Raw genomic sequence first — 17,907 nt, forward strand, 5'->3', positions numbered from 1 at the left:
GAAAGAAATGCAGCGTTCTTTTGACAAAGGACTCAGCAGCACAACTTTGAGGGTTTACTGGTATATTTAGGTGAACCTTTCTGATAAGGCAAACATTTTTGATTTTCTTATGAAAAACTACAGCCATCTTTGCTGTTATGAAATGGCTATTTCTTGGTTTGTTTTGGGTCTTGAATACAAATTAAGAGAGGTTATATATTATATTTTGCAATAACTGTTTGATGCTTTTTGCACATACAACGACTTTCAGTGAGGTTGCTGTCCATTAATAGCTTGTTTAAACTAGGGATTTCCCTGATATATATCATTCTACATGCAAATAGGGACCCCAGTCCCCATATTTTAAAATATACAGTATCTATAGGCCCACTGAAATGTATTGAAAGACATGTTATTGAACATATGGAGCTTGTAGATGGCAGTTCAAAAAGGCAAAAGGAGGGCAGGCAACACACCACAATATTTACCCTAAAATAGTCCTATCACCTTCTGAAGAAAATTCAAATTCCCAATTCAAATTCCCAAAAAATGTTGTTGTGCGGGGCCCTGTCATTTCTGATGGCAGCCCTGACTTCAGGACTTCGATTTTGACTCTTTTTGTGACTTCAGGTCTTTTCGCAGCTTCGGGACTTCAATTTCGGCTGTTTTTGTGACTTCTGGTCTTTTCGCCACTTCCAGACTTCGGCTATTTTCGTGGCTTTGGGTCTTTTCGCCGCTTCGGCACTTCGGCACTTCCGCATTCGGCTGTGCGGGACTTTCAGAATGGCGCCAAGGTTTCGGTGCTCTCAAGGGGGGTCCTGCTCTTTCAAAAAGTTCAGCACTGCCGGGACCGCCTTCAGGCCCGGGCCCGGTACACTTGTACCCCTGTGCCCCCCTGATGGTGGCCCTAGGTCTAGGATTTTTAATAATATTTCTGTGGTGGTTTTAACTATATTTATTATTGGATTATACTTTAGCTATAGGATACAGACTATTAAATTATACTTGATATATTAGTCTGCCTTTTAATACTACTGTAAGCTATCATAAAGACTATAAATCAGTTAGGATTTTCTGAGTATATATGGTATAAGAAATGGTATGAATACTAATACTCTGTAAAAATATACCTAAACGATATAGAGATAGGAGGTAGGAGGCGGAGTTACCCATTGATTGGTTTGAGTGAGATAGGGTGGGACTACCCTGGTTTTATATTCTGTGATGTATGTGATACTGCCAAAGACACACTTAGTCATAGGCTATGACTAAGTACCGGAGGGTATGAAACGCGTAAGGTGTACCAATTTTTAGTATGCTAATTGAATAAAAACATTTTGACTTTTATAATCAGTGGTTTACGGGATTAACTTTTTTCAAGCAATTTTTGAGAGTGCCTTGGGAGCCAGGGCAAAATCTTGGAACCTATATTGCCCTATGTGGACAGGCAAATCGGACTCCCCCTACACTGAGGTATTTTTCCTGTTTATAAAAGGAACTAATCAAGGTCTTATTATCAAGGAAAAATAGATAATATTTCTTAATATTACTAATTAAATCAAGCAATTCTGCCTATCATTTGCCATTATTTATGTTTTTTATATGAAAAACTATTTATATTATATATATATATATATATATATATATAAATAAATAAAATAAATAATGCTTTAGCACACCTTATATTCAAGTTTTTCTTTAGCTAATATTCCATTTTTTCAAATGCTAATTGACTACAGGCAAACCTGCCGTATGGGTTGATGGAAAAAATACATTGACCTTCTATTATAATGCTTCCTGTGGAACAAGAAATCATGTTATAACATAAAATTACAGAATGCAAGGCTTCAAAATAATTACCCTGTAAAAAAGGTAATTTAATACGTAAGATAGTTTCCTTAGCAACATCATGTTCTCAATTTATATAGGAAATGATTTCATATCCTTTGCTTTGTTAATTATATTATTAGCTGAAATATTTGTTTATGAGCATTTAATGAAATAATGCAGACATGCTTACTTGGTTGTGCCTATAGACTGCAGGTGTCTGTATTTAAAAAAGCTGAATTAATTTGTGCTGGTTTTTGGACATTCTGCAATTTGGCCACATATGAGGAGGACCAAAATGTGCAAACCTATCTATCTCACCTGGGAATTTAGAGGTTTAGACATACAGTATGCCTTTGTTTGTACTACTGAACATAATGTACTTATATAAGCTCTTTATACAAAAGCTACCAAAGCAGGTACTTATTTCCTTGTATCTATCAGTATGCAGTGATATTTTGATTTTCTAATTTATTTATGGAATGGGTGTGGGAAAGTATGCTTTCGGTTTCATAGAAAAAGCGGTCATTAAGTTACTGAGACTTTGAACGATGAAAGTATGTGAAATCAGTTTCAAAGGGAAGCATCTCCAATACACTATAAATGAGCTCAGAATAGAGCTACATGTACAGTAGCCATTGAGAAAGTAGGTTTCATGCTTTAACTCAGTGGTCCCCAACAAGTAGCTCATGAGCAATGTGTTGCTCACCGACCCCTTGGATGTTGCTCCCAGTGGCCTCAAAGCAGGTGCTTATTTTTGAATTCCAGGCATGGAGGCAAGTTTTGGTTGTATGAAAACCATGTGTACTGCCAAACAGAACCTCATGTAGACTGCCAGTCCACATAGGGGCTACCAATAGCCAATCACAGCTTTTATTTGGCACTCACTAGAACTGTTTTCATGCTAGTGTTGCTCCCCAACTCTTTTTTTACACTTGAATGTGGGTCACGGGTGAAAAAAGGTTGGGGATCCCTGCTTTAACTAGAGGGGGATTTTTTCAATATAATATAAAATACAAATGTGTATTTTATATGCACAGGATGTGGTTGATAAAACAGATGGGTAACAGTTGAATGTCTCTGGATATTATATAAATGACAATAGGGTATTGTTATGGCGTCCAGCTGGGACATGCAAATATCCCTAAGCACTATTTGACCTAATAATATGATGCGAGGTTAAAGAAACCCATCAAGGTTGGATCTGTTTGTGTTTAAAATAATGTGCTGCCAAACTCATTCTAAATTTATATGATTAAAGCTATTTTCACATTAAAATCTGACATTTTCATTTAAACCACCAACACAGTGAAATTATGAAGAGACAAAGGGAATGGAACAATGTTTAATTAATGTATGGACACCCCTGCCTAATGTGAGGCATAAATCCATACCCTGAATGATTAGGTTATCTGACGACCCCTTTACTAATATGGTGCTCTGGTGCAGCAAACTATAAAAGCCCATCAGATGTTTATTTTTTCAACTAGCAGACTGTTAAGCTATACAAGTTTTACCTGGAACCTCTTCAAATGTTTTTGGAGACAGATGGAGTCTTTGGGAATTTTATAGAAGTTGTGTACCAACTTTCCAAAGGGAAAGATAGCAGATCTTCACTTTCAGTTATGCAATGAAACACATTAGGTTTAGAGGCTTGATCTTTGGACAATGGTAAGAAGAGCTGGAAATTAGCTGTGAGTGATGTTTTAACTTATAAAATAAATTGTTTGGCACACATGGCATATAATAAAGTTGTATTATACCTCTCTGTTTTATTAATTGTAGTGGATTTAACTTTGGGTGCAGTTATCAATGAGGCTTGAACAATGATTTATCATTCACATGTTTTCATAACAGTTAACACTTTTTAGCATTTCATAGTTGTATATGGGAAATATTAATCAGATTATTGCAACTTCCCAACAGAAGCTTCATTTCTTTAATTGCATGATGTGCTACAGGTTTTAAATGTTTGCCTCAATATATACAATCCTGATGAAGGAGCCCAGCACACTAAAATATTCTCTATTAATAGCTATACTACTTGACTCCCCTACGGTCTGAACCACATGGTGGAAATCCCTTTTCTGTGCAGCTACAGGGTCTACCTAGAGCTTTGGGAGGGGCTGGAGCCTTGTCCCAGTGCAGCATGTCTGGCAGATACCAGAGGGTGTCACAAGGAGTCGCTGCTGAACCTTGTTTGAATATATAGGAGATGCCATGTGCTCACACAGCCATTCCTGCTTTCACTTTCACTGAGAGAGGGTGGACAGAGACTACTGCAAAGATGCAGAGGCAGGAGACCATGGACGACTGTGGTGCAGCAGCCCCAAGCCTGGGAGCTAGACCAGGAGGGTCTAAAGCTCCTAAATCCAAAACCTGGACTTTGTGTGTTCGCGCTATGGACAGTGCTGGGAGCTATAGTTCAGCTACGGAGGATCAAGCAAGTTGTGTGCTTGGCTAGAAAAACCTGGAGTTTCTAAAGATGTCATCACGTGGATGCAGGTTCTAGCTCTGTGTGAGCCTGCCAGCTCTGTGTGAGCCCCCTGGTGAATCTGCCTGTGGGAGGGTAGCCAAAAGGAAAGGATCCAGCATATCTCCTGTTGTGAGACAGGCTTTGTGTGTGCCTGCCACGTGGAAAGGTATTTGGGCAGGTAATGCTATCTGGGAACAATGGAGCTGTTCAGGGTAAAAGGGACTGAGACTCTTTTGTCCACCAGGAGTGGGGACTTTACCTGGCAAGGAGGTAAAAGGATGGTCCTGAAACTATTCCCAGGGTAGTGGGTCATTTATTTGGATGTAAATGCATATTTACTTTGCCTTTAATCTTGCATAAAGTTGATATTTGTTACACAATAAAGTGTGTGTTGAATTTGTTCCTAATGGGGCCACCCACAGGTGTATTTCCTGATCCCATTAGGTGGAGGCACTGCCAGGAGAAGAAATTCCCAGTACCCAGGTCCAAGGTTCATAAACATATGCACTTAAATCTTAACCTGATTATTCTACAGGCTTGCGATTATAAATGATAGCATCTTAAGACTGCACCTGTTTATTCATCTAGTTTCAGTGCGCTCTGGGGTGTAACAACAGTGATAGCAGGCCTTATCAACCCAAAATGGCTGCAAAAATAAAGTTCATATAACATTGTCAATGGCCTTCTGTAGGATTTAATTACTCAGATTTTTTTGGACCCCTGAAAGTCTCTGACTGTTAAATATTGAATATTTTTTCAGTTTAATCAAACTAGTCCAGTTGTATAGAATCCTGAATATTAACTAAAAAGACTGAATGGCAGGGCCCTGCCCACCCGGCCCCCAAGCCCCACCCCAGATCCTGCCCACCCCACAGTTAATAACCACACAGACATCAGTACTAAAAAAGGTAACCCCCCCAAGTTATAAAAAGCTATTGATGGTCAGGACCCCCTTATAATTTAAAAAAAAAACTGTGGCGCCAGGGCCCCCATAAACGTTTTTTTTAAAAATTGGTGGTCAGTGCCCCCTACAAATTAAAAAAAATAATTGGTGACCAGGGCCCCCCTATAAGTTAAAAAAAAAACATTGGTGCCAGGGCTCCCCTTGCAAGTAAAAAAAAATTTGGGGCCCAGAGAATATTTTTTAAAATAACATTAGTGCCACGGCCCCCCTTACAAGTTAAAAAAAAAATTGGGGCCCTAGAGAAGGACAGCACGTCTTCAGCGCTGTCAAGGGGGGCCTGGCTTTTTTGAAAAATGCAGCTCTGCCGGGCCCCCCTTCAGGCCCGGGCCCTGTACACTTGTACCCCCTGTACCCCTCTGATGGTGGCCCTGAGTATAGGTCCATGGCTCAAATAGACTAATGCACCAGCCAAATCATTAAATGAAACATTAATGTAAATGTATATTAACCAAGCATTCTGCTATGGAAACTGTATGACTTTAAAGGAATAGTTCAGTGTGAAAATAAAAACTGGGTAAATAGATAGGCTGTGCAAAATAAAAAATGTTTCTAATATAGTTAGTTAGCCAAATATATAATATATAAAGGCTGGAGTGAACAGATGTCTAATAAAACAGCCAGAATCCAACTTCCTGCTTTTCAGCTCTATAACTCTGAGTTAGTCAGCGACTTGAAGGGGGGCCACATGGTACATTTCTGTTCAGTGAGTTTGTAATTGACCCTCAGCATTCAGCTCAGATTCAAAAGCAACAGATATGACCCATGTGGCCCCCCCTCAAGTCTCTGATTGGTTACTGCCTGGTAGCCAGGGTAACCAGTCAGTGTAAACAAAGAGAGCTGAAAATCAGGAAGTAGTGATCAGACTGACATGTTATACATCAAATCACTCCAGCCTTTATACATTACATTTTTGGCTAACTAACTATATTAGAAACATTTTTTATTTTACACAGCCTATCTATTTACCCAGTTTTTATTTTTACACTGAACAATTCCTTTAATGGCATGTTTTGTCGTATAGTATATGTGTTTTAAAACAATCAAAACTTTACCTTTAAAAAAAAAGACTGAATGGCTGGGAATCCTGCAATGGAACCTGGTTAATTCCCACTTCAAGCACTGCATTTTGCCCTTAAAGCAACAGTGACATCAAAAAATGAAATTGTTTAATACAAATATGAAGCGTTGCCCTGCACTGGTAAAATGTATGTGTTTGCTTCAGAAACACTACTATTGTTTATATAAATAAGCTGTTGTGTAGCAATGGGGGCAGCCATTCAAAGGAGAAAAGGTTCAGGTTTGATATTAAAGGGTTGTATGTAACCAAAGCTTTTTTTGAGATAAATAGACTGTTATGAAACCCACGTGAGAAAAGATTTTGTCACAAAAGAAAAAACATAAATGTAAAACTCAATGCAATGCAGCATTACGTTTTAAAGAATTCCTAGTACCTATTCAAAACTGTGTTATTTCATACAGAATATATACAGTATAATATGCCGTTTCAATCAAAGCATAGGACTTGATGGTCTGTTGAACTTAATCAACTCATATATTTTTTAACCACTTTATGTAAAAATGTAATCATATTAGTGAGTGAAATAAAATACTGTATTTTAAGATGGCAAATTACATTTAAGAAGTACTTTTCCACATTATGTTTTCATATTCTATATCAGTGATTTTTTAATGAAACTATATTTTAAATGCACAATACTGAAAGAGGTAGTTTATTTTTTATGATTTGATGATTTTTTCTGCAAATCTCATGCTTGAGTTTCAACAAGTATAGGGTTGCCAGGGATTGATTACTCTGGCAACCAGGTAGAAGTTTGGAAATCAGAATAGAAAGAAGCAAAGCAAACAGAGCCAGTTTACCTATGAGGCACATAACCCCCAAAAGAATTTCCCTAAAGAAAGAAATGTAATTCCAAGCAACTCTGCAGTATACCATGGTGTTTGCATATACTTTGCTTGTGTAACAACATGAAGGGTCAGATTTACTAAGGGTCGAATTTCGAAATTCAACCCTCGAATTGAAATCCTTCGACTTCGAAGTCAAAGAATTTTTCACTGAATTTAGCATTCGAATGATCGAAGGAAAATCATTCGATCGAACGAATTAATCCTTTGACTCAAACAATTAGAACGATTTTAGCGTACGATCAAAGGATTTTCCTTCAATGTTCAAAGACTTAGCCTATGGGGACCTTCTACAACCATTTTCTAACATAGTACTTCGGCAGGTTTAATTTGGCGAAGTATTGAAGCCGAAGTTTGTTTAAAGAGACAGTACTTTGATCATCGAATGGTCGAATATTCAAACGATTTTTACTTTGAATCGAAGTCGAAGTAAATTCTAAGTCGTAGTATCCTATTCGATGGTCGAAGTATTCAAAAAATTACTCAGAAATTCGAACTTTTTTAACTTCGAAAATTCACTCGAACCTCTGCCACCAAGTGTATGAAACTGTCCACTATAAAGTGACTGATTTTCTCAACAACAGTGCAGTACTACCAAAGGGATTGTCTATGATCCAGCAAATAAAGTTTAATCATTTGTTGCAAGAGCCACTGAAGATCAGTTCTGTATGTGTAATTCAGCGTGGTTAACTGGCTGAGTTCAAGTTGGGTAAGAACAAGGAATGTCCTGGAACCACAAAGTACCCCATCTTCTAAAAAATTTTAACACTACCTTCCTGAGCATATGGTAATTGGCTGTTACAATAAAGCTCCGATAGTATGGCCCTATCGGAAACAATATGTCTAGCTTTGCAGTTTTAGAACTAATCTGAAATCTGTAAATGCATTAGAATGTGCTTGGCAGATATATTTACAAAGAGAAGCAGAACCAAAATGAAAAGAAGATCACACATTCAACATCTTTTCCTTGAACAAGAAGATACATTTAATTCATATTTTATAGGCTGGTGAAGTAGGTACAGGTATGGGACCTGTTATCCATAATGCTCAGGACCTGGGGTTTTCCTCATAACAGATCTTCATACCTTAAGTCTACCAGAAAAGCATTACAACATTAAATAAACACAATAAGCTGGTTTTGTTTCCAATAAGGATGAATTCAATCTTGGTTTGGATGAAGTACAAAGTACTTCTACTTTTTAAAAATTTGGATAAAATGGAGTCTATGGGAGACAGCCATTCCGTAATTCTGAGCGTTCTGGATAACAGGTTTCCGGTAATATGGATCCCATACCTGTACCTTGACTGCTAAACTTAAAATCTTGGTTTTAGCTTTGTTCAATTCGTTAATAGTGTATAAAGTCATCGGAAATAAAACTGTGGTGTGCTATTCTGTGCTATTAGCATTCTGTGAGTAATATAGGATGTATATTATAGTGTTTATTAACCATTTTATACTCCATATGGGAGTTTATCAGTTCAGTAAAGTAGAGAATCCCAGAAGACTGAACCAATTGCTATGCTACACTGAGAACAGGTTTTGCATGATGCATTTTTATTTGTACTAGTCCTTCACCAACGTCCATAAAAGTCTTATCTGCAACAGGAGTAGATCTGCACATTTTTAGTAGTCTAAACTACAAATAAAGCAAAACTCACCTTGCAAAGAAAGAAGCTGCTACTGAGGTGCTGGTGGATGTTTCTGTGGCTACATAAGTGCTCTGAGATGCTGGAAAGTTGTATATGGAAGGTTTGTCAGCATTATATCGATTTAGTGCTGCCTCAGTTAATCCTTCACGGCCAGTTTCAGTCATGAGCTGAGAGATCTAAGGATGCAAAAAAACAAACAAGTTGAAGAGTTGAAAAGTTGAAAAATCAGGTGTATGGGAAATGAACTAAAAGATTTGTATTGGAAATGTATATATCTTATATGGGCTGAGAAATATGCCAAGCATTCACAGATTAAATAGGAGGTTTATTAAAGTTCAAATTGGTATTCCTGGCATTTTCCCAGCAGTTATCACATTTACTAACCTTTTCTTCAAATTCTGGAATTTAGTTAATGATTTTGCTCATTTGTTTCCCATTTCCCAATGGCTATTTGTACCAGAAAGTGCCTTCTATTTAACTTATTATGGCAGGATTCTATCACAGGACACTATGCAAAACTAATATACATACCACAAAAACACTTCACGATCTATAAACCCCTTTGAAAATGATGATGCATTTGGGCAAGTCACTTCATAGGGCTTTGTTTTGCCTACCTCTAAGGGCGGTGGCACATGGCCTACCTCTAAGGGCGGTGGCACACGGTCTGATTCGGGGAGATTAGTCACCCATCGACAAATCTCCTCTTCTTCGGACGACTAATCTCCACAAAATGCCTTCCTGCCAGCGTTTCACTTTCTAGCCGGCTGGAAGGCATTTTGGGGGAGATTAGTCTGCCAAAGATGAGGAGATTTGTCGCTGGACAACTAATCTCCCCGGAATGCCTTTACGCCGGCTAGAATGTAAATTGCCAGCGGGAAGGCAGCAACAAATCTCCTCTACTTCGGGCAACTAATCTCCCTGAAATGCCTTCCTGCTGCCTAGAATGTAAATCGTCGCCAGGAAGGCATTTCGGGGAGATTAGTCGCCTGAGGAAGAGAAGATTTGTCACTGGACGACTAATCTCCCCAGAGATTCTGTGCTTCTGTTTCAGTATCATGGTTTAGGGGAGGCTACAAAAAGCTATCTCAGAGGTTTAAATCAGTTTCAACTGCAAGGAATCTAATCAGGAAATGGAAGGCCACAGGCACAGTTGCTGTAAAGAAAAATACAGGAGCGGCATGTCTAAGTTGGAAAACTGGGCAGCAAACTGGAAAATGAGGTTCAATGTTGATAAATGCAAGGTTATGCACTTTGGCAAAAATAATATAAATGCAAGTTATACACTAAATGGCAGTGTGTTGGGAGTTTCCTTAAATGAGAAGGATCTAGGGGTCTTTGTAGATAACACATTGTCTAATTCTGGGCAGTGTCATTCTGTGGCTACTAAAGCAAATAAAGTTCTGTCTTGCATAAAAAAGGGCATTAACTCAAGGGATGAAAACATAATTATGCCTCTTTAAGTGGATCACCGTACCCCTTTAGACTAGAAGAAAAGACTTTCATTTGAAGCAACGTAGGAGGTTCTTCACAGTCAGGACAGTTTTTCTTAGAATGTGGTGTTCTTCTTCCGCCATGCAAAGCACTTTTTGTTATGACCAAATAACTCAATTTTTGTCTCATCAGTCCAAAGCACTTTGTCCAAAATGAATGTGGATTGTCTAAATGAGCTTTTGCATACAACAAGCAACTCTGTTTGTGGCTTCTTTCTCATCACCCTGCCATACAGATGCATTTGTGCAAATTACGCTGAATTGTAGAACGATATACAGATACACCATCTGCAGCAAGATGTTCTTGCAGGTGATCTTTGGGTTGTCTGTAACCATTCTCACAGTTACATAGTTAAATTGGGTAGAAAAAAGACAAAGTCCATCAAGTTCAACCCCTCCAAATGAAAACCCAGCATCCATACACACACCCCTCCCTACTTTCACATAAATTATATATACCCATATCTATACTAACTACAGAGTTTAGTATCACAATAGCCTTTGATATTATGTCTGTCCAAACAATCAAATCAACTGAATCAGCCACAACAACATCACCTGGCAGTGCATTTCACAACCTCACTGTCCTGACTGTGAAGAACTTTATTTAATACATAATATCAAACATTATATATGGTATATATATATCTCCTTCTTAAGGGCTGTAGCCTAAAACTGCTCAGTACACACAGGGGCATATTTATTACGCTGTATAAAACAGAATCGTTGAAAAAACTGCGTAAAATATCACATGGTGTGTGTAATTTTACACCATGCAAACTTATAAAAATTTGACACTGTTTTAATGCCTGGTGATATGTGGTCTATTATCCTGACGTTTTTTACACAGCATAATAAATATGCCCCTAAAGGTGAGGTCTTAGCAGGAATCTATAAAGAGGCAGTCCAACACTGAATGATGTTATTCTTGAAATGGAAGTATATTTGTGTATGCTTATTCCTGTATTTTGTATTAACAAGCTTCGTTGTAATATCAGACTGCTTGTAAGGCAAAAAATCGAATCAATATCAGCAACGGTAAAGGTGTCATAATTATCTATTTAAAGAGAATGAAATGCTGCACTATATTGGCCTAATGTTTAGATTAAGTTCATTCCATATGTAGGTGTGAGTGTACACAATCATTATTTCTTCGTAAACATGAAGGGATAGATTAGAGTGGATCAAAATCCAGGCCATTGGTTTCAAATCTTTGTCATTGTTGACACAAATTGATTTGTCCAGATTAAAGAGCCTAAACAGTCCCTGTTGAATTGTGTTTGGTACAATGGAATAACTATAAGGAATCTTTCCTTATAGTTATAATCTTTCCTTTGAAAATTGTATTTCCTGATGATGCTATGTCCAGACATTTTCATTACTATATGGTGTGGGCTGGTTCCAGCTGTTCCCTGCTTGTAGCTCCTTGTAAGAAAACTGTGACACTATAGAAAGGCTATGGCAGAAGATATAGAAAGTTGCTTGAGCATATGAGAATAATAGGATTAATGATGCAACACCATGAATGCTTGCAAAGTCAATACCTTACGATACATATACATTAACCTCTCAATGTTGTGATCTAGAAAATACCAAAAAAAAAGTAAAGAAAGAATAGAATGATCATTCACATGTGTGCAAAATCCATTACCTTGATCTGATTTATCTTTGCATAAGTCAACAATTCATTTTAAGTATTGCAATTGTGAATCAGCTTGTGATAATCATATCTCAAGTTAGTTTTTATTAATCCAGAAATTTCGAAATCATTTGGATTTTTAACAAATTCCTTTTTCATTCAGTTAATCTCAAAGTAGTGTTGGGTGCACACATGGAAACACAAAAAGCAATTACTTGTGTACATTGAGCAGCAGAGGATCAAGTTACAGAGAGGAGGCTTGCAAGTTCTAATAGATAATTCTGTTTTAAATATTGAGCAGTTTGACTCTGATCAGATTAACTGCAGCCTACTTAGTCAATGAAGTCACTGGACAGAATATTTGTTCCAAACACCGAATCCACTGGCTTTAATGCATTCCACCAGATGCTCCCTTTCAAATTACTATTGACAGCTTCGCCAAGAGCGATCAAAATGCAATTATCTCCAGAACTGGAGGAATGATTTTTGTGCCTATGTATGTACAGTAAAACTCAGTGATTCAGAATATGAGATAAAAAATGTCAGCTTGACTACCTGCTTTTATATTTATTGGCAGTAGCTACAAAGTAAGTCTTGCTTATAATAATACAGTATGGGACTAAATCTTTAAACCTTTTTAGATGAAAAGGTGTAATGCTTCAGCTTTACAGACACCCATTCTTTAAACAATAATTCCTACATAATTAAATTCATCCTTTCTTTCTTTCCCTTGAGCCTGTAACCTCTGCTGACATCTCACAGTCTGAAAAGTTTGTAAATGATGAGATGTAAAGCAGGCAGCTTATATTTCCTAACAGACTACCTTCCACCACCAGGTACTGTTAGCAATGTACTGCCTTATGAGGTGAAGTACTGCAGTCCCAAAAACATGTTTTATATCACAGGCACAAACCTTCTGAATTTATTTTCAATTATGAAAGCATGAAGTAATTCACTGAATTTAGACCAGTGGTTTCCGAGCTTGCGGAACAAATTAGTACTGTAAAATTGACAAATTGTTGCGTAATCTCACATAGTTCTTGCCAACTGAAAATAAAATGATTACTCATTGAGTCAATTCATCTTAAATAATAAAAACGACTCACCACCCCTAATTATTTTTATTATTAATGCAAGTAATCAGATAATTATTCCATCTACCCTGTATATTCCTAAAACTGTCATGGGAAATGTCTCCTTACTGGTTGTTAAGTGGATGTTGCAGCTTAGCAGCAGGAGAACCTAAAGTTACTATGCCCTATATTGTTCAAGGTCAGAAAATAACAGTTCCTTCATACAATGTACAGAAAATTCAGATTCAAATTGGAGACTTATGTGGCAAAGTAAAACAGCAAAGTGGCAGAATCTATTATGTCACTAAAGTAACATTCATGTTTCCCTCTGTCTTCTTTTCTTTACTATATATTGCATTTCAAAACTGCTTTTCCCTTCAGCATTTGTCACTTATTTCACTTATAACTTAAGAAGGATAAGGAAGGGTTTCTTTCACTATATAGTAATATATGGTTATTGTGAGCTCCAATATCCAAGGACAGTCAAATCAATTCACCCATTTTCCCCATTGACATTGGTAAGTGCAGACAAGAACTGCAACCAGCATTCACATTATATCATAATTCCTATAATGAGCACAGATATTTTATAGGGTAACCCACAAGTGAAAAAAACCTGGAAACATTGAGTGCAAAGTGAAAAAAATGTGTGTTCTTCATTGCAAAAACTATAAGTTGTAGCTGAATCTGCTCTCTAATAAGTATTACACGAAAAATTATTTTGTAATACAGTGTTTAATCTTAAATATTAGGAATATCAACAACCATATTCAAGGATTATTCTGAGCATGACCCAGATATAATTGAAGGCCTTTTGTGCAGAGCCCAATGTTTATTTTTGTATTCCGTATTGCACTTAGTGGACGTAAGTTTAATTTTCATTTCTTGTACATCTTAAACAGCAATCTCATAGGTCACTGACATTTCTATCCTGCTGTCTTGTGTTGTGGAAAGAGAAACTACTGGACCGTGTGAGCTTGTGGATATTGGTAAAAAGGCACTAATGAACCAGAAAACAACAAGCCTTGAAGGCAAAGTGAAACATGAATCTTTTCCTCAGCTACATCTCCCTGCAGTTTTAACTCTAAATGAGCAGATAAAAAGCTTTCAACATAGTCCCAGCATTTAGGTAAAGGTTTGTACAGTTGTAAGTGGAGGGCAACAGAAATTGTATGGTCGCCTTGCAATTAGATGTTGGGAAATCTCAATTGAAGGTGTACATAAGAACTTTTACCTTATAATATATCTTAATCATAACGCTAAATTATGACTTGTTTAACTGAAATGAACCTCCTTGCATTATCCAAGAATCCAATCCTGGCTCCAACAAATCAATGTCTAATTCTCACTTATAGCTGATGTTCGCAGTTCAAAAAGATTTTGTGCAGTTTTACTTTAGGAGCAATTCTGTGGTAACTTTTGTAGTACCCAGGCAAATTACTGAATATATTGATTTTTTTTTCCATTATAACTTAAGCATACTAAATGTACTTGAATTTTACACTTCTATAACAAGATAGAGGACTAAAAATACCTAAAAATATATGTAGTGACCCAAAAAATACTGGGTATAACTAAAAAAGTATCCTGCCTGCTTCTTATGTGTGTCAAAAACTAACAGTAAGTTGTCCCTATTAAACTATATATTTCTGGAAAGTACAATTGTAAACACTTTTAATTTCATAATTTTTATTTCAATTCATTTCATAGCAAATCAGCTCAGTGTGATTAAGGTCAGGTGATTGGTCAGCCCATGTCATAACTTACAGCTTTCTTTCTTCTTCAGATAATTCTACAGAGCTTGGAAATATGCTTACAATCATTACAGTGTTCTGCCTAGAAATGTTTTACCCACTGGCAGGATGACAATTAACCAGGTGGGACAAAGCTGAATGGCTTACTGAAAATGCTGAACAATCCACCCAGCTAAAAAAGCTGGAGAGAACATTGCATAATCCTGCATCAAAAAGGGCTGGCAAATAAGTCTCATGTTGGGGTGGGGGGGGGGGTTGGAAAGCACTGAAACATTTTGTGGAAGCTCCTTTGATTAAGAAGTTATTTTATGCAGGTCTTCAGGTCTCCAGAGCCAGCAAACACCCCCAAACCACAATGCTACCTCCTTGATGCTTAAAACTATTGCTTTTAAATACTGAGAATTCATTCTCTACAATGGCGGTACACAAAACCTTGCTATGATGACACAAAAAATGCTAATTTGTATCACAATATCTGGTTCCATTCCAAGTGACAGCAGTGCAGAGCATGTGCAGTGAATCAGCAGAATAGAAGAGGAGGTACTGGGCATCTTTGGAGGCACAGATTTTTACTGCTAAAGGGCTGTAGTTGCCTTGGGCAGGTACAGAAGCCCAAAACATAATGTACAACATTTCTAGTTACTTCTTTAGCTTTTGTACTCCTTTAACACTCTGGCATTTGAGCCCAAGCATGTATTGATTTAAAGAAGTAGGTTGTAAGTATTCCTCAAATTATTCCCTGTAAATGTTTGGTCTACAGTTCACATTAAATATATACTTAACTAGAGAGAGAAATTCCTATAACAGGAGGCTTAATAACAAAGGGAATTAAAGGAAAACTATACCCCCCAAACAATGTAGGTCTCTATAAAAAGATATTGCATAAAACAGCTCATATGTAAAATCCTGCTTCATGTAAATAAACCATTTTCATAATAATATACTTTTCTAGTAGTGTGTGCCATTGGGTAATCATAAATAGAAAATTGCCATTTTAAAAAATAAGGGCCGCCCCCTGGGATCGTAGGATTCACTGTACTCACAAACAAACCAACAAACCATACATGTTAGGTCACATGAGCCAATTAACAGACAGAGTTGTGTCTTTTGCTTCCACACTTCTTCCTGTTACAGTAAGAGTTGTAGTGTTTCTGGTCAGGTGATCTCTGAGACAGCACAGAGACCATCACGAAATGGTGGCTCAAGGCAAGAGATGTAAAAGGGCAATATTTACTTAAATATATATTCCAGTTTGGTAAGATTATTTAATATGCCACTTAATATGATATACAGTAAACTATCTGTTGCTTAAGTGTTCATTTTGGGGGTATAGTTTTCCTTTAAGGATTTTCAGTAAGGTTAACAATGTTGGTACTGTTTATACCAGGGGTAGGCAACCCGCGGGTCCAGAGCCTCATGCGGCTCTTCATCCTGCTGCTGTGTCTTGGTCTTGCGGCTTTGCCTGTCCTGTCGTCTATACAGCCCTCGCACCTGCTGGCGCCTTCTTGAGTGTGCGACCGTGGTAAGCTAACGGTTAGCTTACCGCGGTTGCACACTCAGGAAGCCGCCAGCAGTTGTAAGGGCTGTATAGACGTCTCAGGAGTGACAGGCAAGACCGAGCCACAGCAAGATGATTCATCATGGTCCTTTCCGCGGTCACACACTGAAGACAAGAAAGGGAAATTCAGCATAGAGCTTCAGAAACAGAAGTCACATTAAATTGTTGAGAACACTAGCATTTAATAGGGCTATTCAGTGTTTCATTTATTTCAAAGTAGGCTTGTACATACACACTGCACTTCTGTTTGTTGTATTCCATTGTTGTAACAGTTAAAATTAAAAAAAATATATAAGCTGGGTTATGTTTTGCGGCCCCAGAATATTTTTCTTTAGTGGAAAAGGGGGCAAAATGTCTCTTTTGATAGTAAAGGTTGCTGACCCCTGGTTTATACTGAAGAAGAGGAGGTCAAAGGGTAATATGATCTCTATGCATAAATACATAAGGAGACTCTACTCATACTTATTCACCAATAAATCCTACCAGAGCAGAGGGAAATGACTTGTTTTAGAAAACAGGAAGTTTTGTCTTAAGTGGATTTTTTACACTGACAATCACTTCCTGAAATTGTTATACAGAAAGATAAAAGAGATTATTTAAAAAATGTTTTGAAGAATTATGCATGAGAAAATACTTAGTTATTGATATATACATCTAGTGCAATTCTGTTCTTGGATTCAGCTTAGACTCTAATAAGGAGTCCATATGGTGAGTATATTTAAGTTTCCCATTCCTAAAAAAAATGTTTTGTATGCACCTTTGGGCCTGACTGAGTTATTTGAAGTGAGAATATTTTTAACTATTGCTTGGGATGGAAGGGGAACTATTCTACCAAAGAGGATCATACAAGATCCTGGCAACTATGTTATCATTCTCAAATCAAGGCCATTTAAGTAACAGTTTGGCAAGAGTGCTGGTCCAGCAACTCCTGATCCTTACACCTAACAAAATGCTAACGATTCAGTAACAGGAAGTGCCACTTCTGATAGGTAATGACTCTGTAAAGCTAATAATGTAGGATCATCAGATCTTGGAGAGATTACATAAAAGGAAGCACTGCATAAGGGCAATAATACATAAGGAGATTAGTTAATCTCCTCTACTGTGAGTGGCTAATATCCTCCAAATGCTTTCCCAGCAGCTAACATGCGAATCTGAGCTGCAGAAACATGCTGCATGTAGTTGCACAAAGTTTCCTTATAAAGAAAGTGCTTTGGAAAGTAGCAGTGCCACATATTTTTTCCCAGTGGCATTTTGCATGTTGGCCACTGGGAAGCATTTGGAGGAGATTAGTCACCCACACTAGAGGAGGGGCAACTCATCCCCTCATGTATTACTGCCCTACAGGTAATGGCAGAAGCAGTGAAAAAAGATTTTATAATAAAATAAAAGGCAGGTAATAGATGTAACATAGTGGATAACATTTTGACTATAAAGTTGTCACATGGTCAGTATTTTACCGGCATGGCTGTTAATAATTATGCCTGATCAGGGCCGGATTTACATAATGGGCACCCCTAGGCCCACTGCCATTTGTCGCCCCTGTCCCCTCCCCTTTATTCATGCAAATT

At 37.5% G+C, this 17,907-nt stretch overlaps 1 protein-coding gene across 1 annotated transcript in view; it reads right to left on the reverse strand.

Annotated features, from left to right (window-relative positions):
- LOC108716124 (kinesin-like protein KIF26B) overlaps positions 1-17,907 on the reverse strand; it is a 192,863-nt gene that overhangs the window by 92,721 nt on the left and 82,235 nt on the right. Inside the window, exon 4 of the mRNA XM_041562761.1 lies at positions 8,829-8,995. Within this exon, the coding sequence (XP_041418695.1) occupies positions 8,829-8,995 (167 nt within the window). The remainder of the gene's footprint in view (positions 1-8,828; positions 8,996-17,907) is intronic.

This window comes from Xenopus laevis, chromosome 5L (genome assembly GCF_017654675.1).
Source record: "Xenopus laevis strain J_2021 chromosome 5L, Xenopus_laevis_v10.1, whole genome shotgun sequence".
NCBI lineage: Eukaryota > Metazoa > Chordata > Amphibia > Anura > Pipidae > Xenopus > Xenopus laevis.